Below are 25,104 nucleotides of genomic sequence, written 5' to 3'. Positions count from 1 at the left end.
ATGCAGCAGGGAGCAGAGGAGAAAGCGGCTGAACGATTTACTTTTGACCCTGCAGCATTCATAAGCTAACACACGCATTGAGGCAAGTGGAGCGGGAGACACAATGGGAAACTTCGTCATGTTTATAGAAAGTCAACACGGCCTTGATAAAGTACCATGGACAGAAGAATTAAAAAAAGATTTCAAAACCTTTTCCAAAGTGCGCGTACAATTAGATGGTTGCATAAATGTTCCACTAAAACAAATGTTTTGCTTTCATGACGACATTCAGTCATTCTGGGCTTGGTACGCAATTGCCTTCAAATCACTCCCCGGCCTTTCTTAAACTTGAATTTTCCTCTGGCATAGGGTTTTTTTTTTTCTCAGTGATTTGGATGTTGTGTTTTCACTCAATGTCATACTGAAAGGCGGAATTCCTCTTTTGGGCCAAACCTGGCTAAGTGGAACTTTTCAGTTGTTCTTAGTGGATCATGCCAGCCTTTTCTGGCACTAACCACTCACCACCGGTCCTCCAGGGGGTGTTAAATCAATCTTTCAAAAGTCTTAAAAAATATAGACAAATAGATTTTAGGATTGTAAATAGTCTCAAATCTCAAAATAAATTAAACATTCTGAAGAAAATACGTGACTGAAAGACTTTAGCGGTAATATTGTGCAACCAACAAAACAGAGATGTGCTTTTAGTTGTGACGCTTAAAAACAGACAATTTTGGACAACGGGGGACATTGGGGAAATTTTTCTTGAATTTAATTTAAACTGGAATTCAAAAGCCTTAAAACATGTTACATGTCACTTGCCTTAAGCTGCAGGAATGGTGATTGGAATAGCTGAAGCTAGCGAGGCTAAGTACTATTCTCATCCACAACCATCTTATTTTCACTCTTGGACCTGCTCAGATGTTTGAAGGCTCCGCCGCCATCTTGGCCCGTCATTTTGCCGCTCTACAGAGTGTTGCATTCGGGCCACGGGGCAGCAGACGAGCGAAACAAAAGTCCTTTGCAAATTGGTTCCAAAAACACGTGAAAAGCGTTCAACCTCAAAGTCAACTCATCAACTTGTCAACTCGGTTCAACTCCTAATACTCATTGTACAAGCGCTGATTGACAGTATCTCCTCTCCCTGTAGGCAGGAGCACTCAAGAGGAAAAGGGACCAGGCACGCCCTCAAGACACGTGGACAGGTGCTGCATTTGAATGGGGAAAAACAACACCCGTCAACAGCACCGACGCCGGCGTGGAGCAGAGGAGAATTTCAAAACGCGAGAAAGACATCACGGCGTGCTCTGACAGCCACTGAACCGAGCGCTCTGAAGGGCATCACAGCAAGGATGAAACCATGGCAACACATCTTTTGTCCGGGACGAAAGAGAGGGGGAAAAAAAAGAGAGAGATAGATAGAGGGAGGATCAACAGAAAACAGACCAGCTGAAATTTGCACTAGTGCCCGAGCACGCTAAAAGACACGAAACAAGTGTGTATACTACCCCCGGGAAACAAAAACAAAACAAAAAACAAAAAAAAAAAAAAAAAAAAAAAAAAAAACACACTTGCAATGCTCCTACTTGGGCACCTTAAAGCAAAACTGGGGGGAAAGAACGTAGACCCTCGGTGGTTCTCGGACTACGGGCTGGGAACGCAAACTAGGTCACTAATGAAGCTTTCAAAGTCACATTGCACCTTGAGGGAAAGGGAGGAAGCGCGCCAGCTTAAAAGCACTTGTTTGGCTTTTCTTCACTTTACAAGCGAGTGAATCAGAAGACGTGGGGGGGGGGTTCTGGGGAAGGGGGGGTTCTTCATGATGAGAGGAATTTTGGCACTGCTGCAAAAGACTCTCTAATAAGGTTTTCAGAAAGATGTTTTTTTTGTGTGTGTGTGTGTGCGCTGAAGAAATCAATGAATACGAGGAATGTTTATTGTGAACTATTTTTCTTCAAGTATTGCTTTCTGGGAAGAAAGGGAAGGTCAAATGTGTCTTTACATACTTTAGACTGACTGCCTTTGAGAATGTTTAATTGACAATCAGAATGTCCCAGGGTGTTTAAAACTAACAGGAAAAAAAAAAGAGGAAAATGCTAAGTAGAAGTGCCAAGCTGTCTTGTGTCCAAGCAATATCTCCCCCCCCCCCACACCCAAATAAGACTATATGTTACATTATACCGTTTTTATTCGTTATTTTTGTGTACAGAATGTTCATAGATCGTTCTCACTTTAGGGGCATTTGCTCACTTCGTACAATACATAACATTTAGTTTTATGTACATAACATACCTATATGACAAGAGTTAATAATCCCATTGTGGGGTTTTTATTTCTTTTACAGCTGACCAATACATGAGACAGTTGTCATTAGACTATGATTGTATACCTTTTTTTTTGTAATGTTTTTTAGACAAGCATGTTTTTATTGGTCAGTGATTTTTAAGTTGTGGCTTTTTTTCTTAACGAGCCAAGAAAGTGCAATTTCTTTGACTGTTTACATATCCTACACACACACACACACACACACACACACACACACACACACACACACACACACACATACACATATACATATATATATATATATATATATATATATATATATATATATATATATTCCCCCTTCCTTTTTGTAACAGTGCATCGCTGCAAGTTATTAACTTTATAGCAAAGGTACACTTAAGTTATCTAGTTTGCATGACTTGTAACCTTTGCCTGCTGCCTCTAAAAACGTACATCTGAAAAACTAAACGTCATAGAAAGTAAGTTTTTTTTTTTTGCCTTTGACTTATATATATCCCATAATAAAAAGCATTTTATGTCTACCAGCTCCAAACCCTGCAAACTCATTTGGTGCATCTGTTTACAAGGCAAGTGTGCAATGAGGGAGGGATGGGGGTGGTGGGTTCCATTTTTTTCTATGTTGGCCTAACAGTGGCACCTAGTGGTGTTTAACATTGCTTGGGACGGGTTTGTCCTCCATAATGACCCATAATGGATGACGTGTGATCAGAGCTCCAAGGTGTGGGTGGTGGGAGGGCTGTGGATCACTCTGGGGAATAATTCTCCTCTTACTGCCCTTCGGAAAACAACCATGGCCACTATTTATAGCGCAGAGGCACACAGAGGACATTTCAAACGGTGATGATTGCTTTTACAAGGGGGTCTTTCATTTTCTCCAAAGCTAGTTTGATGAAAGAAACAAAAAAGAAACTGTCGTGATTCGGGGGTCTTAAGAGGCAAGTATTTAAAACTGGTTGGTAACGTTGGACGTTTTTCGCAACGCTCACGACGCGTTTGACGTTTTGACAGGAAAGCATGCGCTTGCGTGACTAATATTCAACAACGGCTAATACATAGATTTTGTACTTGTACATCTGATGTATACACTTACCAGTCTTAATTTACACGTCAAATTAATGCCTATTAAAGGAATTTAAGACAGTCTGCACCCGAGTCAAGGTTCTAGAATTCACACTCAATGTTTCTTCATTAAGTTCCAGGTGAAAACTACTCACTTCATCACTTTACTTCATATCATATCGCACAGTGAGGTTTATGTCCCCGTTCATCCCAATATCCACGTTTAAACTTATATTTCGTCGTCAGAACAGCAGCAGAAAAGGGACCGCAGGTGCAGTGGATGATAGGCTGCAACACCGTTCCGAAGCTTAACTTTCAAAATAAAAGTTTAATGGGTAAATCAAGTCTAAAATTTTCTTCACATGTTCTATGATGCACCTCTCGTCAAAGCACGTAATTGTGATTAATATTGGGGTTGCGGAATATAAATTAAGCGGCAAAATCCACCCATTTTTATCCATCTGTGGGGGGGGGGGCGTTTTGCCACTTGCTGTCAATTGGAAATTACGTCACCGTTCCTCAGGTCGCAGGTAATGACCAATCACGGTACAGCTTGCGAATGTCACATGACCAAACTCAGAAAATAGATGATTTTATTAGTGTGAAGACATTTTTGACTTGACTTCCTCTTTCAGCATTTTTACATCCATAGCGGAATGCCAACAATATTTACTGTATGTATGCCTCCCATTTTACAAAACCAGTGGGGCCGCATCGAACATATTGTTTCGACAATGTCTGACTTGACTTCCCCTTTAACATTGAGCTGTGTTCAATACAAGACTCAATTAAAAATGACAGAAAAACAGGTTTGGTTCATATTGATAGGTTTTATTTGGTGTATGTACAAACAAGCGCATGCAGGAAGTGGACAGTGACAGGGACGCTTTAGGCCGTAATCAATATTAGAGCACAGGGCATGTCTACGGGCTACATGACACCAGAGAGGAAAGGAGGAGACGAAAGCTACCGACTACTACCCATGTTACACTCCCATTTGCACACACACTCACACACACACACAAGTGAAATTCTACAATGTGCTTTCCCTGACACGTACACGTACGCTCACACGTTTCAAAACCCAGCGATTCGACTCAAAGAGCAATAAATAGTACATCCAATAAATAAAATGCGTGCAAACAAATGCATGGCAGTCATTACCTCACATGGGGGGTAATGCAAAAACAATAAAACGTGTCAAGTGATGTTCGAGCAAGACTGATTGATTCTTGTGAACTCGTCTATTTGACGGCAACAACTTGAGTCGTCAGTTATGAGCACCGGCCTAACTTAATGCTACTGTTTCCACGGTGACAGTAATGCTACACAGTCATTGACACAATAACAAAAGTGTTCCCTGATTTGATCAGTAAGAGAAAACAAAACTAAGTGGTAAACATTTCAACTTTACCTCGCTCACTCCCTCTCTCGCTTTTTTTTTCTTCCCCAAACATGAAATAAGACAATGACTCCTTTCCCTTCTAATCCCAGCTCAGGATACAGACGGTGCAACCAAACACATGGCTGGATGACTTTCTAGCAAATGAATCAACTCGACTGTACGTTTGTACATTAACCCGCGTGCAATGGCTTGCCAATGACACGAATGAGAAGAATCACTCAAATAAATGGCAAAGTAGTGTATGAACATCACTGCCACAACATGACCACTTTCTACGACCACTTTTGCTAATATCGATGACGAGAGAAGTTTCAACATGGCAGGCTCACAGGCTAAACGTGGATGCAAAAGGCAACAAACATTATTTTTTTATTACTATCGTCACACCGCCACATACATGAGAGGGTTTTGCTTGCGGCATCGAGTTTAAATAGTGTTCAAATGTGAGCGAAGATTAATGAGCCCATGCCGGTTTGAATCGGGAGGGAATGAGTTAGCCTTAATAACTGGATGAGAATCACAGAATGCTATTGTATTTCCTCAAATAGCAGCCATAGTACTTCAGCATTTTGAGAGGGGACCTTTATTTGAAGACTCATTGGTCCCAGAGAATAGAATTTGTAGCTACTTCACAATAATATTGTTAAGAATTTCTCTTTGCAGATCAAGGCAGCATTGATTGTACCACCTGGGTAAAAAAAACAAAAAAAAGGCGTTTTTTTTTTTTTTTTGGTGGCAACCAGCCTCTTGTTCAAAGTCAGCCCAAGTTGACTAACGAGGACAAGCACGATTAAAAAAAAAAAAAAAAAAGATGGAGGATCATGAATTCAGGCGCAGCATCTATTTGAGCAGTGGCCGCTATTTGAGGAAATGCGGCGAATGCATTTGATTTTCAAGACGCACATGTGGGAAGGAAGAAATTGGATTTCAAACACGCACCCCCTTTTTACTTTGCGCATGTGTGACGGATGCATGAGAACGGATCCACCTGCGTTACGGTTGCGATGTTTAATGCAATTTCACTTGAAATATATATATATGTATACTGTATATATAGACCTATATATATTTATATGTTCTATATATATTTATGTATATTTATACAGCAGTAAAATGTCAAACACAAATGAAACCGAAGGAGTAAAAGGGGAGTCGGGGTGGGCGAAAGGGCAATAAAACACACATGTACACACGGCTACGGTTCACTACATGATCACGTATGCAACAGGAGGTTCTGGGACAGTCATCCCAAAATGGCCGCCGCCTTGGGTGTCTACTTCGGTGGCGGCCGCTGATCTGATAGACCTAACGGTGATTAAGTGCCCTGAGATCAGCGGCTGCCCAGGATGGCAGACAATGCAGGAAGTGCATTTAATGGGATATTTCACTTAAATATCATGAATTTGATGCCATTTGCTCCACTATACTAGATGGACTGTGATGAACATTGCCTTTAAAGTGAAATATCCCTTTAAGAGTACTGGAACCTTGTGAGAACCTCTCAGTGCTTGCCCCAAAATACATACACTATATATATATATATATATATATATATAAATATATATATTTTTTTTTTCATGTTTTATTTTCCCATCATTAATTCACAGAGTGCAGCTGTTGTGGCGTCACATGATGAGCGAGGTGTAGCCAATCGGTACCAGCCCCTCTCTGTCTCCCTGTCGACAGCGGATCCAGTCTTGGTCGACACCACCCAAGATGACAAGCTCTTCGCCCTTGCGGAAGCTGAGCTCGGAGCCCGCTCCAGCGTGGTCGCACAGCGTTCGCACAGACCTGAGGAGCGGCCCGCAGCCCAGACGGAGGAGGCGTGTCGTGTAAGGCACACAAAGACGCGCAATGACATCATCACCATGAGTGCCACTTTAATTTCAAGGGAGGGGATAAATGAACACATTAGCTGGGGGAACTGAGCGTTTAATTTGAAGAGTTAAATGAAAAAAAATATTGAAAAAATTTCCCAAAGTAGACAACGCGGAAATCGGGTCACAAATGTACTGCAAACTCAAGTTTTTTTCACTCAGCCATTCAAAATAACTTAAATGGGTTATTTAAAAAATAAAAAACTGAAATTCTTTGTATCATGACTGAATTTCGGTTGGTTGGTGAACCCTGGCGTGCAAAAGTACCTTTGTGGTCTTTCTGCTGTCTCTGGAGTGGCAGACGTTCTCTCTGACATCGTGCGACTTTCTTCCATTGGTTCTGGGGTTTTCCTTAAAACCGGGGCAGAAGTGCTGCTCACCAATCGGGTGAGCGCCGTGACACTCGGAGCCAACCACTGCGAAGGACGCCTGGATGGTTGTGAGCACAGATAAGAGATGTGAACTCATTCGTGGAGCCCCGACCCAAAACACTTTTAATAAGACTCGCCTGCTTGTCGGTGCGTGACCCACTGGACTATTGGGGCTTTTGGAGGCGGTAGAACCAAAGAGACGACCCAAACTCCAGGGCACCTGCGCGAGAGAGCTAACTGGGGCGAAGTCGCTTCCTGTCTGGGCTCGGTGATCCGGCAGACTGGACCTCGCGTCATCCGTCTGCCCTGCGGCCAGGTTGAGCTCGGCCAGGTTCTGGCTCAGTCTGCCTCCCCAGCGCATCACAGCACCCCACCCCTGCTGGATCACCTGGAATTGGGAATACAAACGTCAGCGCCGAAGCGTCATGACATGACTTTAACTCCAACAGAAAGTGAGTACCTGTCCAGCCTGCTGAGTGAGGCTTTCCTCTTCCGTGTTTGGAGGAGGGAGTTCGCCAATCCTCTTGTCCTGAACCCACCGTAGCTGAGGACTTGTATGACCCAGAGTGAGTGGCCACCCTCCATTATTAGCAGTAGTTTTACCCTCATCAGCTGCCTGACGTCCGGGACCTGTAAAGTCTACCTCCGAGAGGCTTTCCATGTGTCTGCCGCCTCGAATTTCAGACCGGATGGGCTTTGTCGACTGTCCCGCGTCTTGACTGGGGGGACTGCGCACGTGTGGCGCGGGGCTGTGGGGCTCTAAGTGGTGGTGCTGGAAGAGCAGGTCGAGGTTGAAGGTAAGCAGGCTGAGAGGCTGCAGCACCAGGAGCAGCTCGTCGAAGAGGGGCTGGAAGGCGCTCAGTGACAAGCGCATGAAGGACGACGGACGGTAGTACGCCTCCATCACATCTGGGAATCAACAACATGACGGTAACTGGAGGGACGTCATACAGCTGATGATTCTTCCTCTTTTGTATACAGTCGTACCTCTACTTACGAACGTCTCTTCATACAAAATTTTCAAGTTACGAAACGCCTCAACAGGCAAATATGGCCTCTTGTTCCGAAAGAAATTTCAAGATATGAATGGTAAAAATACAGCAATGGGCTGCTCCGCGCAGCTCTGAGTTTCCTGAACGCAACATACTAATAGCTCCACTGCCATTGGCTATTACCGAGTATCATCCAGGCATCCCATTGGCTAAGAGGGACCTCGATCGTAGGTGTCTCTGTGTGTAGATTTGTTACATTATGCACAACTCTCATTTATTGTGCAATAATCTAATTGTAACATGTATTTGTTACATGTTTTGATGCATTTTTATGCTTTAGAAAACATTTATGTCTGAATTTTGGGGGCGCTTGGAACGGATTAGCGCATTTACATGGAAAACGCATTTCTACTGACAAAATGTTCCAAGTAAAGAAAGCAAAAGGCCATTCAAATAACAAACAGATCTGCACAAACAAAAATCCCAGCAAACTTACCACTGCTAGAGTGAAGGTGAGACACCCAGAAATCAAGTTGCTTTGAACTAGAAAAAAAAAAATAATAAGAGAGTTGGATTTATAGAATGCGATAAAAGAAATCATTTATTTCCGCCAACGAAGCAGCACTTACTTGAGTAATCCGAGGACGAATGCGTTGAAGCGCTGTTTGCTCTGTTTGAGCTGAGGCAATTCGCCAACTCGAACTTGTAAATTGAACAGGGCTTGTGTTTTAGGACCTGAATGCACACACACACACACACACACACACACACACACACACACACACACACACACACACACACACAGTATAAGGTAAGAAACAGTAAAAATGCTGTTGCGTGCGTGAAAGCAGAAATGCAGACAAAATCTCAGTCAATTTCCCAATGGGATGAATATACTATACAGCTCGACAATGAAATCTAGCAATTTTTATTTCCGTAATACATTCTCCGACCTGGCCGCGTTGAAGCCAAGACCAAGCTCCAGGCTGAATTTGGCCTCCTGCCCGCAATCAGATCACTCTGGTGGGGCTTTAGACCGTCCGTCAGCAGGCTGTGGAGGGCGGGGCAGAGGCACTGCAGCACCAGACGGCCCAGCGATGGATTTACTGTGCTGTCTCCTGATAAGGCCTGGAGATGGTGGGAGAGGAGGACGATATGTCAGTAGATGGGAGGCGAAAGCATGCAAGCTACGGCAAATCAAACGCATGATTTTTGCTTTCCGATGGAATGCATGTGAGTAAGTCTAGCGTTGTTGGTTTCAAGTAACAGTCAGTCGCCTCTTTCAGAAATCACGCAAAATAGCCGCATCACAACTGTGATTGAGCTCTTGAGTGTGTGTGGGGGGGGGGGGGCGTTGCACGTAACACAGGCGAGCAGTAACAACGGTGATATGACCTTGTTTCAGAGCTACTATTTAATTTGGCGGATCAGCTCGATGATTCATTGAGCGATAAGCAATCTGTGACAAAACAACCCGATCACTGATTCGGGATCGAAACGCGAAATTTCTGCCAATCCGGTCCGGCCGATCAGCTCCGAGTAAACAAGTCGACAGCAAAGCGATTCACCTTTTGAACCAGCGTCCGAGAAGAATTGAACTGGGCCAAGACGGCTTCAACCGCCACACTGACGGCACTGACGAGAGCTGGAGCAGAAACAAAAGTGCACCGTTAAAGTTTAAAATAAATAAATAAATAAAAATAAAAATAAAAAAGACAACACGGCTTTACAGGAAAGTCGCAATAACACCCCCCCCACCCCCAAAAAAAAAAGTGCAGCGGCAATACCTCTCTTTTCCAGCAGGTGCAGAGAGGAGAGGCGATGTCCTCTCATCGGATGCGGCACATCTTCGCCCATCCAGGATGCGTCGCCTCTCTGCGCAGCCCCAGCGAACGACACACTGCGGACAGCTGGCAGTGGCAGCAGTAAAAAAAAATTAAAAAATAAATAAAAAAAAATTAAAACAAGACGGATGACTTAGAGGAATTTAAAAACTCATATTAACAAGCGCAAAAGAAGCCATGGCGGAGAGGAATATCTTAACTAAAGAGGTGTCATCAGCGATGAGGAGAAGAAGGCAGGAAAAAAAGCAGATGGCACTACAGATGACGAGAAGAGGGAGTGAGTTCATAACGTCGTGGTATGAGAGGAATTTGGCCATTTTACGTTTCTTCATCTCTTATGCTGTGATTGCCAACCACCGTGCCGTGGAGCATCGGTGTGCCGTGAGAGATTATTCGATGTCATGACACAGATCATTTATTACATGACCAATTACCGCATCCCAAGCCTTGCGCTCGCACCAGCTTATTTTTTGGGTGTCATCGAGAGCTAAAAAAAATTTTTTTTAACGGTTTGGATTAATTTCCTCATCGATTACTTGTTGATTAATTGTGCATTGTGACACCTTGAAGTGAAATCACACCGAGTATGCAACTACTTTTTTGCCCTGCCTCACCACCAGACATACGGATTTTGGCCTGTTTTACTGCCGCTTCTCCTCCATTGTTTTTTTTTTTTTTTGGAGTGGTGTACCATGAGATTTTTCTACAGCAAAACATATGCCTTGGCTCAATAAAGGTTGGCAAACACTGGTCTAGGTAACATGTAGACATCACATTCAAACAAGCTGTTTTCACTAGGAGCTCATCGAAAAGGGGCAAGGAATTAGCATAAACATGTTTTACTTTATTCATCTAACACTAATCAAATGAATTTTATGGCACCATGCCTAACCCCAAGTAACTAAATGTAACTACTGGACTTCATGTGATGGCTTTAACTACAAGGTTCTGGTGGCAAACTACAGCAGAGCCTTCCAATTTGGAAACAAATGAGCAATAACCCCTACTTTCGGGAAACATACTCCTCATAATTTGCACAAAAACATTGCGCAAATCAAATGTGCGCCACTCTATCTCTTAGTTAAGGCATGGCCATGGTATCAGATTGGACTCATTATCAGCCGATATGTTTTATGACGACAACAGCTTGACGCCAGAATGATTTTTTTTTCTGTTCCATTATTTCCAATCAGAAGAAATTCAATGGAAAAAAAAATTGTGTTAAAATATGAACAAAATTGGAGTTTAATCAGTATTATGGATTGAACTTTTTTTTTTCCTACTGCAGAATTTCCACTGTAAAGCGACCTACGTCCTCATCACGACATGAAATGATACCAAACCCACAGCGTTGCCATTTGGTGGCGTGTGTTAGCTAAGGGCTACTCTCTGGAGTTTGTTGGATGGGAGGCTAAGGATGCACAGTGACTGTGCCATTTAAGCATACATACAACATTTCATTTCCCTCACAAAATTTTATGGCTCTTATGCTTTTTGGAACGTTTCGGGTGAACTTCCAACGATGAACATCAATTGCTCTTTAACATCAAACAGCTGGAGAAGCGCACTCAAACAGCCGGTAAAATTAAGTTGGTGGGTTTTAGGTTCGTCCGAAAATTTCACCCAAAAGCTGAATATCGAACTTTTTGTGAGCCGCGATATAATAACAATATATGAAATGTTTAAAAGGCAAAAAGCCAAGGATTTGAACCAAAGTTGACTTGCCTATCTTTGTTTTTTGAGTACACAACAATGCAACAATTTAAGAGTCGAAAAGAACAGACGAGTCACACAAGAACAGATGGACAGAAAAGGGACAGAGAGTAGCAAGAACCCAATCTGACACAAGCAGATGTCACCACACGCAAGCCTCTTTTCGCAGCTTTAAGAAGAACAGGAAGCATGAGCCGCTGCGTTGATATTTCTTTCACATTGATTTCTGAATCCAATCAAGACACCGCGTAGGGAATCAAGACAATAAAGTAGAGAGACAATGACAGACATAATGTAACGAGGAAGAAGAGAAAGAGAGAGCTTACTGGCCACGCGCGGCTGTCGAGAAGCCTGGAAGAGTTTTGGGGGCAGAGGGGGAGCACAGAGTGGCATTGTGGGATACAAGTGCGGGTAGTAGAAGGGGGGGGCCAGGGCGGGAAGAGTGTGCGATCGGGGGAAAAGAGGCGAGGTGAGGCTGGAGCCCGCCGGGCCCGCAGGGAGCGCCCCCGAACGTAGGGGAGGCGAGAGGGCTCCGATTGGGGAAAGGCGAGGAGGGGAGCCCCCATGCAGTGGGCAATGCTTGGAGCGGTGCAGGTAATATGTGGGCAGAGGGGGCAGGTCTTTGGACGCCCTGGTGTTGTTAGCGTTACGGTCCCTTTGGGTTTTTTGACCATATGGATGTGTCATCATGACGTCTATGTTTTTATATGGGGTGGTGCATTCAGGAGCATCGGCAGAACGGCCGTCTGCGATGCTCTGCTTGTCACTGCAGTAGAGAGAGTCCAAATTACACTGAGAGCCCACCATCTCATCGATTCTGCAACCACTGGAAATTTGCTTTTCTGTATTTTGCTTTAATTCCTTCCCACGTTTGGAAGAACCAAAATCTGCGCTGGACTGGTTGCTTAACACGGCGTCGGCATAAGCCCACCGCGGTCTTTGTTGGGTGTCGGAGGACTCTCGGCCGATTTGTGCCTGTGGCCTGGAATTTATACGGAAGTGGCCCTGTTGATAGGAAGTAGGGGCAGCGTGGAGGAAGTAGGGCTGGGTAAGGGATAGTGGGGGAGAGGAAACTGCTTATCGGAAAGGTGCAGAAGCCATAAGCAGCGTAATGCGGGAGCGGCGTGGACAAACAAATGGAGACATCAAAATTGGAAAGGTAATAAAGTAAAAAAAAAAAGTGGTAAACGGGAAGGAGAGAGATGCAGAGAATGTTAGTGTCTGTTGAGAGAAAATGCACACTTATGAGTGTATCACATCAGAAAAGACATACTTGAAGTAATAAGATCATTTCAACAGTTACAGTGATTCATGAAAAGCAGGAGGACGCTTGCATTTTAGCTGGATGGAAACGGCAAGAGATGACACAAAAATAAAGGTGAACAATCCATGTGTCATCAATGAAACTACAAGTTTAACTTTCACTTTTCAGATTTGCCTGTGACTGAAAAAAAGAAGCTCCCAAGTACTTTCAAAGAGCTTAAGATAACAATGAATCATCTCGTTACCTGCTCTTTCTCCATGTACAGGTACTCGCATTTAGATTTCCTCCACCCCCACACGAACACGCTGAGTCAGACGTCAGATCGCAATGTTCTCGAGTCTACTCTTTCTCAATATCAGTACAGGTCTTTATCGAACACTGGTGAACGGCACGACGATTTAATCATTAAATTCTGCACGATAACTCCTGGCATTCAAAGTAAGACCGAGTTCAACAAGTACCTCGTTTCGACACTAGTTATAAGTAAACACGCAACACTTCCTGTTTTGGGGGAAAAGAGTGTCGGTAATTGGTCAAGCTTCTAAGACCCGCCTCCTTAAAGCTTAAAGGTGTACACACTTAAAAAGTCACACGTTTATAATTGAGCTAAAATCCGTCACTGTGTAGTCTTGGTAATTGTGGATTGATGTAACTGTTAGAATGATTGGACTCAATTGAAATAAATCATGCTTTATCTTGACAAGCTTCATAGTTTCTATTTGGCTTCGAGCAGCACCGCGTGAGATAAGAAACCCGAGCCGAGCTATCTGTCACCCTGGGGAGAAGAAGGCAGAGTACACGGGAAGCGATTTCCCCCAAAGTGATGGATTTAAAAATCACCAAAACAGACAGCAAACGAGACAACGCAGATTATACCGTATACTTAAAAGGGTGGTCGAAACAAAAATCTGGTGAGCTCTCCAGAGGACTTTAGACCTTCTTCCTCGCTTCGCCAGGAGAGGCAATGAATAATTGAATGAGGCAGTGATGACATCACACTCTGATAACCAAGAACACTGGCTGGAGTCTTTCCAACCTTCTCCTCATATTACCTTCACAATCCATCTCCCTTTCACACACAGTCATCCCTCACAGTTTGTCCTCTCATTATCTGTAAGCATTGTGCATCATGCTATTCTGTGACTCATGTTCATCCTCCATCTTGCCACTCCTGTTCTCTCCATTGTGTTCATAACTGTTACTTTAAATTATATTGCACTGTGATATTATCAGTGCATTCCCAAGTGAGTTGATAAGCCGATGGTCTTCATCGGGATAAACATGAGTCACAGAATGAGGTACCGTGCAACCTTAGACTCTGTGGTATACATTCTAGGCAGCACAGTGAAAAAGCGTTGAGCACGTCTGTCTCAACAGTCCAGAGTTTATAATCTCAGATCATGCCTGTTAGGTTCATTTAAAATGCTAACCTGAGTTTATAACCCAGAACCGTAAAACTGTGAGTGAGATGTGCTAACCACACTGTCTAGTTTTATTTCATTCCTCCACATTGACCTGGACTTCTCGATGACAAATTAAGATCCAAAGGTGAACAAAGGGGTCTTGTCCAATTCCTAATTGATTCATAAACTGTTGAGGAAGCGCATCCGGATGATTTTGTCTACATTGGGGGGGGAACCTGAATAAGTCAGAACATGTTGTTTATCCCCTCTATAGTCATCCAGTATTTGTCCGACACGATTGCTCACACATACACCTTAAATCTAAGAGTAAATCATGAAAATGGCTTCTCACCAGTGGTTCTCGACTCAAGTGTCCTCCCTCCGTCGGCCTGTCCTCGCACTTCCACCTCCTCTTCTTCGCGCCTCTCCTTGTGCTCCTTCTTCACCGCATCTCGGTGTTCCCACTCTCTGTTGGTCGTCCACAGGCTGCCGTCACTGAGGGAGCAGCCTAACTTGTCACCTCTTGCACTCTCCTCGTCCGCCCTCTGCAGCATCTCCTTCAGAGCCGCCATGGAGGTGAGGGCTGGGGGCGGCTGCATGAACAGGGCCTGGGCTTGAGAGGTATACTCCCACTGGCTGCCTCCGCTGCCCTCCTTCTCGCGTCTCCACTTCAGGTTGTACAGTATGTCGGGGTCCGGGGTGATGACTGAGGGGTCGGGGTCGGGGTCGGTGATCACCTTAGTTGCAGGGGCGCCACTTTTGTTGCGGTAACGCAACTCTTTGAAGCTGGTGACTTTTGGAACTGGGGAGTTTTTCTTTGCCGTTTCCATGTGAGATTTTCTTAATTGAGTGGGCTGCGGCGGAATGTCGGCCTCGGGTGTGAAAGCGATGAGCCAATCGAAACGCTCAGGCCGTGCGGAGTTAGCCAGGAGCGTGCTAACTCTAAGGGGGGGCACGCTTGGTGGGATTGGGGGTAAAGGTCGAGGTGGAGGAGGAGGGGGCGGTGAATCGAGCATCTCATCTGCATAATGGTGCGACTCAAAGCTCATGTGTTTTGCTTTCGTGTCCTGCGCGTGACTTAAGGTGGTGCTGTAGTAAATGTCCGATGTCAGAATGCTGCTCTTCTTTCGTTTTCGAGCCATCTCTGAGAATGAGGTGGTTCTCTGGGCCTCTTTGGGTTCCTCTATCTTCCCCTCCCGGGGAATATCTGCCCTTCCATCCCCAGCTGACTTGCCTCTGCTACTACATCTGTCCTTTTCCACGATTTCCCGTTCACATTCCCTGTATTCTTCCGGTAGCCTGAACCCCCCGTCTTCCTCCTCGAACACCCCGACGCAGTCGCCGAGTTCTGGGCTCAGTTTGAGGAGCTCAGCTTGAGTCAATCCTGCGAGCATCAACAGCTTATGGATCTCCACATCCAGAGCGTGGAATGAAGGCGAAGGAGGCAGTGCCGGTGGCGGCGGCGGTGGGGGTATACCCGGAGGGGGTAGTAGGGAGGATGATATAACCGGTGGCGGGGGCAAAGGCGGTGGCCGTGTGGCAGGAGGCGGCAAGGACAAGGGGGTCTTTTCCTGTTCTGCTTGAAGAGCGGCGAGGCGTTGGGCCTCCTTCCTGGCCAGGTGTCTTTTCCGAGGTGGAGGAATGGGAGGAGTCGGCGTGGGGATGGACGGAGAGGAGGCGGTGTAAAGAGTTAGGTACTGGACAGGTTTGGAGGCAGGAAGGGGAGGGATTGACGGTGGAGACGGGGGCAAAGGTTTCTCGCAGCGAAAGGTGGTGAACGTGGGAGAGGAAGAATTGGGTGAGAAGGTGGACAAGGTGGGCGAGGTGGACACGGCCATGGAGGTGGTCTCCCGACTGATGTTGATGTAGGTGTGGAGGTCGGAGTTGACGCTGGCATGACGAGCCGGAGGCTTCGGGGGTCGAGGAGGCGGCTCCGCCGGGGAAGGGGTCAGGGAGTCCGGCGCGAGAGGATCGTCGCAGTCCGACGGAGCCGTCAGGTCCACGCCGGCGTCTGAGAACTCCTGCGACTCTCCCATGAATCCCGCGCCGCTTTTGTACAGCTTCCAGCCCAGATCGACGTTGCCCATTTTATCCATGATGTCGGAGAGGTCCTGCTCTTCCAGATCGCCGAGCTCAAACCCCTTCTCGTGGAGTCTGGCTACGTATGCCAATTTGATTTCCCTGTTGACCTTCTCCAAGCGATCCAAGTGGTCCAAGCGATCTCTCAAGACGTCCCAATTCTGCTCGCCCTCCAAATCCCAACGGGCCACTTGGATCACCTGACTGAAACGTTCCATTTTGCCAAATTCTCCCACTGATTCCAGGAAGTCAAGCAATCCCAGCTTGGTGACTTCGGGATCATCTTTGATTCCCAAGTAGTCTGGGGAAGGGGTGTCCAAGGCTGAGGGGTAGCCCTCATCCGGGGACGAAACGGGCGTGTGTGACGTTAAATTGAAGGGACTGCGACTGATTGGTAAGGAAGGGAGTGATCGGGAAGGTGGTTGACATTGCGGAGAAGACTCTTTGATTGACACCGATAGAGGATCTTGGTGTTGGGGAGTGTATTGATCTGCAGAGTCAGACTCTAAATCGGAGCAGGAGCTAATGGAAGTGGAGGAAGAGGAGGTCGAGCAGGAAAGCGAGAACTCCAGCAGGGAGGGAGGGCAGTCGCAGCACGAGGGCACAAGGGTGTCGTCATCGTCCTCGTCATCGCGGTCGCCATCATCATCGTCCTCATCGTCAATATCGATATCGCCACTGCTGCTGTCGTCGTCCTCTTCCTCGGATTTAACGTCTTTCTTGTCATCCGGATCGGCTTTTTCAAACACGCCTTCATTGGTGGCGGGTTGAGGAGGAGGCTGCGGCTTTGCTTGAGCCGGGAACTGAGGCTGCTCCTCCGCCCCCGTCCCGTTTTTCCTCTGGGGTGCAATGACCGGGGGCGGAGGAGGAAGCTGCAGTTGGTGCCTGAGAGAAACGGTGTTGTTGTTGTTGTGGTTATGGTTGAACATGCTGTTGTTGTCCTGCGGCGAGCGGCCATCGCAGCACAAGCACGGCAGGCTCGGCTCATTGCAGTTGGGGTCAAGGGGGAGAACGGAAGGAGCCGGAGGAAGAGGAGGCGAGATTTTGTTCGCCGCCACCGCCACTGTACGAACACTCTTGGGTTTAGGTTTAGCTGATTTGTTGGGGAAAGAGCTCTGTTTTTGCGCACCTAACCTACTTTGGCTAAGCGGGACTCGAGGCTGCGCCGCTGGCCTGCTCCTGGGCGGGGCGACGGGCGCTTTAGTTACTCGTCTGGGAGAGGATGAGGTGACGGTGTTCATGTTTTTATCTTCCTTCTGAGAACCGCGAGACTTTGGTGCGATGCAGGTCGTGGCCCGTCTGCTCAGGTCGAAACGCCGTGACTTGCCGAGTTGAGCGGAGCAGCCAGAAGATTGCATTGTGATAAGTGATTTTTGTGGGGGGGGGTTTTGAAGATGAGATACTTTGGTTTTATTGTAACAAACGCTGGGCCAAGCCAAATTTTGAGTGGCGTGACGATCACATGTTGGGATCACATCCTAGGCCCTGAAACATCAAAGGAAACATGGTGAATATTGATGATGCGCAATATAGGACTTTTTTTGCATCACGCTTTTGAAATTAAAGCAATCGTCCAGAGCGGTGGTGGATAACTCGCGGCTTGTCAGCCATATACAAATCAAGCTGGATCAAGAGCATTTGATCCAGCATGTCACGTTATTTTAACAATAAATAAAACCTCAGAGGAACTGTTATAGAAATCAAAATTTAACCCACAAATGTTCATTATATGTAATAAACATTTTTTTTTTAACTGCAACTGGCTGGTGACCATTTCATGCTGTACACTGCCTATTGCCCACAGTCAGCTGGGTTCGAGTCCCTCGACTCTAATGAGCTAATAAATTGGATGGATGTGTCTGATCATAATTTTGCTTACATTTAATATGGCACTTGGAAATATATTTATATCTATCTGTCTATCTATCTATATATCTATATATATATATATATATATATATATAGAGAGAGAGAGAGAGAGAGAGAGAGAGAGAGAGAAAGAGAGAGAGAGAGAGAGAGAGAGAGAGAGAGAATCCATTATACACACACAAATAATTACTAAAATCATCTTTAGAAAAAAAAAACGGAAGAATTTATAGTGCATGCGTTCAAAGTTGACATACTTAATGTTACACCCTGAATCTAAACTACTCCTCTTTCTTATAATTCTAATCCAATTTATACACTAGTACTAATAATGCCACTCATCATGACCATCATCTGTTTGGCCTGCTCACTGCTGTTGTTTTCTGTCTCCATCTGTGCATCCACCCTCACCAGCTCACAATGAATACGAATGTGTTTTTTTTTTCTTTGAAAGAAGGAGAAGAAAAGCACATCATCCCTTAAAGCTATGAGGAGCTGCTTTAAGTGGAGCATGAAATAATCAGGCAGCAGCAATGAGGCTGCATGAGAGGAAGGCTTTTGCTCATTGCTGCACTGTGCCCTTTTGCGTCACTGGAATATAAATCTCTCTCTCACACACACACACACACACACACACGTCTCATTCTCCATTGTCACGCCAAAGAGACAAAAAAAGGAAAATTCCTTGGAAAATAGGACGTGATGACAAGCAATTTGACTCTGCTGACTGTGTATTGAGCCTGCATTTATTGATCCTATCGACATGATGGAGACTGGGAGGAGGAAGAAGGTGGAGAGAGGGAGGTGGGGTGGTGGTACCATCCGCATCGCTCTAAAAATGAAGGCCGACCCGCTCGCATTGTGCACATATTCCCACTCTCCTCTCACATAATGGGATAGGATTTATAATACATTATAACCTAATGATGTCAAGCGATCGTTTTAAAGCGGTACCTACGATACGTGAGAGTGTGAGGATTTAACCGGACGACCATTGGGAAATTTCAGATGCACTTCTATGCAAGCTATCGCAACGATTTAGATGGTTTGAGGACTCACGTCAAAGGAGAAGGCGTCCATCTCGGGCGTTCCAGTCCGTGTCGGAATGGCTTTCTCCCGGACGTGAAGAGTATCGGCCTCCCGGTCCTCTCGCGAGCGTCGAGACTACGCGGACCGCTAAAAGGATGCGAGGGAGGAGGAGGAGGGAGGGTACTCGGTCACGTGGTCGGCACTGCTGGGCCCCGCGTGTCACGTGACTCCGGCAAGGGCGTAGCGGTCCGTTGAGACTCCGCACCAGCCCCGAGCATCAACGTCACCTTTGCCAGACGCTGACCGCCCCCCCCCCTTCCCCCTTTACTTGTCTTGTCATAACATCTCATTCGTCTCGTTCGGTTTCCGAGTTAATTACTTTCCAACCCCACTTCTGGCTTTCATGAGAATTTATTTGCAACGATTTATAGTTTTAATATTTAAGGAGGAGGTTCATTTTAGGGCAGCACGGTGGGAACTAGTGGTAGCCATGTCTGCTTCACAGTGGAGAGGTTCTAAGTTTGAATCCTGGCTCCGGCCTTCTTGTGTGGAGTTTGCATGCTCTATGCGTGTTTGTGTCGGTTTTGTTCAGGTATTCCAGCGGTTATGATGAGAAACTGATCTGGAAACAACAGTCTCCAGAGAGTTCACTGAAACCCTGACAAGGCAGCACAGTGGTCTTATGGTTAGCACATCTGCCGCAGTTCTGAGGTTTAAATCTTGTCTTAGTGTCACATCGAGGACCGTAACTTGTCCTTAGTGGTGAAAATACTAGCGTAGCCTATACTACCGGAGACAAATTCTGTGTTCTACATCCAGATGATTCTGATTCTGAAAATGTGAATGACAAATGACCAGTCAAGGGTGTATCCCACCTCTTTCCAAAAATTAGTTCAGATAAGCTCCTGCTAACCTGTGACCCTAACGGAAAATGGTGGTTCATTTTATGACGCATTAAAACAAAATTCATCAAGGCAGAGACCAGAATATTATAACTGTTTATTTGTGATTTATTAAAGGCAATAAACAATCTGTCCATTGCAGCGGCCTTATAAAAATACACTTAAGAAAGCGGGTCTGCCTCGATATGAAGCTCTCGTATTTCGTCTAGCAAAATACATGCAACTATGTAACATATCACAACTGAACCATCAACTATCGAGTAGATAATGACTGGAGATGCTGCAATAAATAGATAAGAAGCTAAAGTGTGAATGGAATTAAACCAATGGCTCGATGGTTTTGTTACTCCCCCACTTAAGCCACCTGAAGTCCTTTAACATTGTTCCATGTTCCTCTTCACTTTTTCCTCTTGTAGATCTTCTTGGCAAAGTTGAGGAACACAGCGTGAGGAAGGTTCTGAGCGTGACACGCGATGAGTTTCTGCAAGCGCTGGTAGCTCTCGTCTTCGTACTTGCGGTAGAGGCTTGGCATCTCCAGGATGTCGTATAGCGCTTTGACTTTTTCCACGCTGGCGTCATCGTGCCGCCCGTAACACGCCTGAGGGGGAGAATGGATGCAACTTTTAGTCAGTCAAAGAAGGTCATTTAAGCCACCCTCAATCCAGAAAAGAGTCACTATTTATTTACGAATGACGAGAATAAATTCAATGTTTTTCCTACTCCCATTTTAATATAATACGCTACCGTATTGTCATATAATGTTTCAGAGCGTTTAATTACTTAGCGGCAGAGGTTACCAGTCTTATATTATGTCAGGCATTTATTGGGATGCAGCTTTTTTCATACTTATTATAATGTATATGTATCCACAATAAGGGTTTTCACAAATAAGCAATGATATAAAATATATTGTAATAATAATAATAATAATTGTAATGACTTGCTATGAAGGGCACATGGACAGCACCGTAATTTGAGCTCTTGCTGCGCCTGCAAAATTATACAAACATTAAAACTATTGATAATTGCGATACTGAAACCCACCTCTAACTCTGTTCTCTGTTCAGGGGTTAGGACCTCCATCGCCGTGACGACAAGCCAACTGCACTTGTTATCTTGGATATCAGTGCCGACCTTTCCCGTCACAGCAGGGTCTCCGTAACAGTCCAGGTAGTCATCCTGCAACAGGAATATGTAGGTTTTTTTTTTTTGTCTTGCATACAAATTGTTTTTGCATGCCAAGTAAACTCACCTGTATTTGGAAGAATTCTCCCATCTCCAGTAAAATGAGTTTGGCATTTCTATGCTCCTCTTCGTCCTTGATTCCAGCCTATGAAAATGTCATAGATGGATTTCAGGAAGACTTTTGGTCCTTACTTCACTGCAGACTCCACAACTGCCTTGCTTACCATGTACATCGCTGCTGCCACCGGGAGGTAGAAGGAGTAGAAAGCAGTCTTGTATTTGACAATAGCTTTATACCTGAAAGATACAAAAATTCTGTTTTATGAATTTTAATAGGTGGATGCAAAAGTTTACGGTAGCTTCTGACAATTAGTGGAAACTATGGTTCTGCCCGTCACGATACATTGCTGCCATATGAATATATACATTTGTAGTTAGAAAAAAAATATAATAATAATAATAATAATAAAAACCACACCAACTGAGTGAAATTGGATTATTTCCTGGAATAGTGGCTTGCAAGCAACGCTTTCGGAGTTTTATTCCCTTCAAGCCTTCTACTTGCCTCTCCATGGTGAATCTGTTGAGGTCAAAATGACCAGGGGGTGCTGTCATGAGGTCAAGAGCTTGGCCCAGTTCTGTCTGAAAGGAGGTCTGCAAGGGGGAAAAAAAAAGTATTGTGAAACCCTCATGTGCAACATAGCCTTTGTCCAAATGAGGGTCGCGGGTGAGCTGGAACCAATCTCAACTGACTTTGGGCAAGAGCCAGGGAGACCCGCGACACAACCGCCGCTGCTGCTCTTGCATATGTTAAATCATATAAAAATACAGATATGCAAGAGCAACAGCGGCTGTGTCCAGGGTCAACCTGGCTCTTGCCCAAAGTCAGTTGAGATTGGCTCCCACTCACCCGCGACCCTATATATTGGCAAAGCATTGCAATATCTTTTTGCAACTTAATTCACCCGCCATTCAAACTCAAACCTTTGCATAGTTTTGACACGTGAAAGTAACATGTATGATTTTGTGGGAGGAAGTCAGATTACACCGAGAAAACCCCCTGCAAACACAAGGAGAACACACAAACGCTACACAGGAGGATTTGAGTAGAGCTTTTAACTCAAGACCTTTCAAACCACCGTGCTGGCCCCGCATACTTTCCAATACATCCATCCATCATCTGAGCTTTTTTATCCTGTCCAAAATAAAACCTAGAATACCTCATTGAATAGCTCCAGTAGGTGGACATAGTAGGGCTGGTTCCTGCAGTGTCTGCGAAGCAACCTGTAAATGGAGGCCTCCAAGAGGAAGGCATCGTTGATGGCATCCAAACCAATTCCATCCTTTAAAAAAAAACAAGAAACGGACAGAAATCATGCAAAAGAAACAAAAACAAATGGAGAAACGTCACCCAAATGGAACAACCATAACCTTCTTGTACCAGCAGGGCCGTCCTCTGCGAGTCACAGATGCGTCCATGATATCATCGGCAACAAGAAAGAAGGCCTGAAGCTACCCACAGAGCAAAAAATGCGTTAATCGCAAAACAAGGAATCAATCAATGTACGAGGTATTTGGGACAAAACTTACCAATTCAATGCACCATCCGACCACCAGAGCCCGCTGGACGGTGTCCTGAGTGAGTTTCGTCGGTGGGACGAGCTCCCGCAGGGAGCCAATCACAGACAGGCCGCGGTTTCTTTTGCCTCCCGGGGCGTTGTAGAGCAAAACCTAGAAAACGAACACAACGCTTTCCAAATCAGTACAGGTCCCAAGTCGTTGGTGAAATTACAACCGCCAAGTCACCTCTTTGAGCCGGTTCATGGCGTCGCGTAGTACGGGGTCCGTGAGGTCTTGCTCTGTCAGCTCCCACACCAGCTCCTCGAAATGGGCTTCGAATAGCCCCGCGTCCGAGAGCAGTGCCTTCTTGCAATGCGATCCGTTGGAGGCGCGGTCTCCCTGGACAGACGACAGCAGAGACGCTCGGTGTTGTGCTGTAAGCGACGTGGCTGCTGGCCGCATGATTCGAACCAAATTCGGGACATTAATGGGCAGACGGAAAATGTGTCTCATCACCCCCCGCAAAAACGGACGTCCAAGTGTCCCTGCTCTCCAATGAGGAATAAAACTAACCCGTCACCATTCGTTACTTTACTGAGCGCAAGCGTTGCGTAAAGTTAGATTTTCGCTTCCAAGGGCAAGGATGAAGCAAAATTGCTATTATTAGCCAGCAGCTTCCTTTGTCATTACAAGGAGCGTTGGCTGACGTTAGCAGGCATAGTTTACCTTTAAACTGCCTGTCAGCAAGGCGAGCGGTGTTCCTGGTTAATGAGTATATATGTACATTTTATTCATCACACACGTCCTTTACGTACCATACTTATTTTGTCCCCGTCCTCCAAACTATATCATAAAACACAGCAATGTTGCGTCCCTTCGGATTTTTCGTCTTGTAATCAAGCCGAGGGCCGTGAACGTCTCTTGAAACCAGGATGCGCCGATTGTAGTTCCTATTGAGGATAACGCCCGTTTTATTATGAAGCTGCGAAACTAGAATTCCCATCACCCCTTGCGCCGCTTGTTGTGGGCGGGAATTAAGAAGGCTCCATTTGTCACTCTACGTTCTCATTGGCCAATCTTATCGAACCAGGATGGGTTTTCGCACAGACTGGCCAATAGAATTAAAAAAGGGGAGGGGTTTAAAGTGGAGCGTGATGAAGTGAACCAATGGGTGAGTCTGCATTTTTTTACTGAGCAAAAAGTACTAAATCGTGGAGAAAAAAAAATGTTTCATGAGTTGCTTTTATGATATGAATTAGTCATATGTTTAAAGACACAAATTAATCAACTGCATTTTAAAAGTAGATCCAATAAATAGCTGTTCTATTAACATATGATTTATTCAGGTTTTAAGGCTATATCCTGCAAAGCCTGCCATACAGATAAACGTTTCTTCAAATAAATAATGCAAGACATAATGCAGTAATAATGTTAGACAGGAGGAGGTAGAAACACGGCTCGGCGGAGAGTCCCTTTGTGTGTATACAGTACATGTACATATTGAAAATCTGTTTTTGTGTGTGTGTGCGTGTGTGTGTGTGTGTGTGTGTGTGTGTGTGTGTGTGTGTGTGTGTGTGTGTGTGTGTGTGTACAAAATGCGCCTTTGCTGATGTTATCATCTTCACTCTGGTACATTTTGCAGAAAAAAAAATCAGTCTGGTGTCCTTAGTGAGCCCTATATGGTAGTGTCCTTACAAATGTGTACATTTATTGCAAGAGACTCATTTCATCAGTCATACTGCAATGAAGACATATTTATCTTACAGGATCCGACTGTGAAAGCCGCAATCAGATATGCTTGGTGCACAAGGACATATTGCACACCAAACGAGTGTGCTGAATCTGCATATTTTGTTTGCAACACTTTATTAGACACATAAAGTACCTGTCTTTCAACACTTCCTGTACGTTTTTTTGTGGACAAGGGAGAAAAAGTGTCAACCCATGCAAATGAAGACATTTCACATGATATACTCTGTCTGATGTTTGTGGGGGTCGCAAAACATGCACGAACACCACATCATTTTTCCAAGGGTCCAGTCATAGAGAATACAAGACGTGCATTCATATCATGTATGCCGGCAAATGCGTTGGTGGGGTAGAATTGTGAAAAGAAGAAAAATGTGAACAGGTTTGCTTATTTTATATCACGCTCGGCTAAATATGGATGGTTAAGTATCTTTTCATTTTTCTTTTTACATGGAAGACAAAATGCATTTTTTAATGACCAACCTGCCAATTCCTTGTGTTGAACAACAAGGTATAAAAGGGC

General features: G+C 45.1%; 4 protein-coding genes across 7 annotated transcripts in view; 1 reads left to right on the top strand and 3 right to left on the bottom strand.

Annotated features, from left to right (window-relative positions):
* The window catches only part of LOC109521050 (histone-lysine N-methyltransferase ASH1L), a 45,361-nt gene extending 43,989 nt beyond the window's left edge, over window positions 1–1,372 (top strand). For both annotated transcript variants that reach the window (XM_019878663.1, XM_019878664.1), the window contains exons 14-15: window positions 19–82; window positions 1,127–1,372. In XM_019878663.1, coding sequence (XP_019734222.1) covers window positions 19–64 — 46 coding nt within the window. In that variant the 3' untranslated portion in view covers window positions 65–82; window positions 1,127–1,372. The remainder of the gene's footprint in view (window positions 1–18; window positions 83–1,126) is intronic.
* A 2,784-nt stretch (window positions 1,373–4,156) lies between these two features.
* Window positions 4,157–19,366, bottom strand: rusc1 (RUN and SH3 domain containing 1). 2 transcript variants are annotated; one of them, XM_019878668.1, is made up of 12 exons: window positions 19,216–19,366; window positions 14,564–17,775; window positions 11,871–12,617; window positions 9,775–9,897; window positions 9,556–9,632; window positions 8,941–9,115; window positions 8,617–8,722; window positions 8,484–8,530; window positions 7,456–7,904; window positions 7,133–7,383; window positions 6,892–7,053; window positions 4,157–6,538 (listed from the first exon to the last, which is right to left on the bottom strand). In XM_019878668.1, the coding sequence occupies exons 2-12, from the start codon at window positions 17,646–17,648 to the stop codon at window positions 6,373–6,375; spliced, it is 5,388 nt and encodes a 1,795-aa protein (XP_019734227.1). In that variant the 5' UTR covers window positions 17,649–17,775; window positions 19,216–19,366; the 3' UTR covers window positions 4,157–6,372. The 2 variants fall into 2 exon arrangements, with proteins under 2 accessions (XP_019734227.1, XP_019734228.1); XM_019878669.1 differs by lacking the exon at window positions 11,871–12,617 and having other exon boundaries at window positions 19,216–19,365.
* An 897-nt stretch (window positions 19,367–20,263) lies between these two features.
* Window positions 20,264–23,798, bottom strand: fdps (farnesyl diphosphate synthase (farnesyl pyrophosphate synthetase, dimethylallyltranstransferase, geranyltranstransferase)). 2 transcript variants are annotated; one of them, XM_019878671.1, is made up of 10 exons: window positions 23,648–23,798; window positions 23,079–23,231; window positions 22,863–23,003; window positions 22,704–22,784; window positions 22,493–22,615; window positions 21,838–21,926; window positions 21,497–21,569; window positions 21,340–21,417; window positions 21,132–21,266; window positions 20,264–20,685 (listed from the first exon to the last, which is right to left on the bottom strand). In XM_019878671.1, the coding sequence occupies exons 1-10, from the start codon at window positions 23,648–23,650 to the stop codon at window positions 20,485–20,487; spliced, it is 1,077 nt and encodes a 358-aa protein (XP_019734230.1). In that variant the 5' UTR covers window positions 23,651–23,798; the 3' UTR covers window positions 20,264–20,484. The 2 variants fall into 2 exon arrangements, with proteins under 2 accessions (XP_019734230.1, XP_019734229.1); XM_019878670.1 differs by lacking the exon at window positions 23,648–23,798 and having other exon boundaries at window positions 23,079–23,560.
* A 763-nt stretch (window positions 23,799–24,561) lies between these two features.
* The window catches only part of fam189b (family with sequence similarity 189 member B), a 12,015-nt gene continuing 11,472 nt past the window's right edge, over window positions 24,562–25,104 (bottom strand). Inside the window, exon 13 of the mRNA XM_019878578.1 lies at window positions 24,562–24,629. Within this exon, the coding sequence (XP_019734137.1) occupies window positions 24,562–24,629 (68 nt within the window). The remainder of the gene's footprint in view (window positions 24,630–25,104) is intronic.

This window comes from Hippocampus comes, unplaced genomic scaffold (assembly GCF_001891065.2).
Source record: "Hippocampus comes isolate QL1 unplaced genomic scaffold, H_comes_QL1_v1.1 scaffold315, whole genome shotgun sequence".
Lineage (NCBI taxonomy): Eukaryota > Metazoa > Chordata > Actinopteri > Syngnathiformes > Syngnathidae > Hippocampus > Hippocampus comes.
Note: the sequence above shows the minus strand (reverse complement) of the source record. Positions and strands in the feature narration are given on the sequence as shown.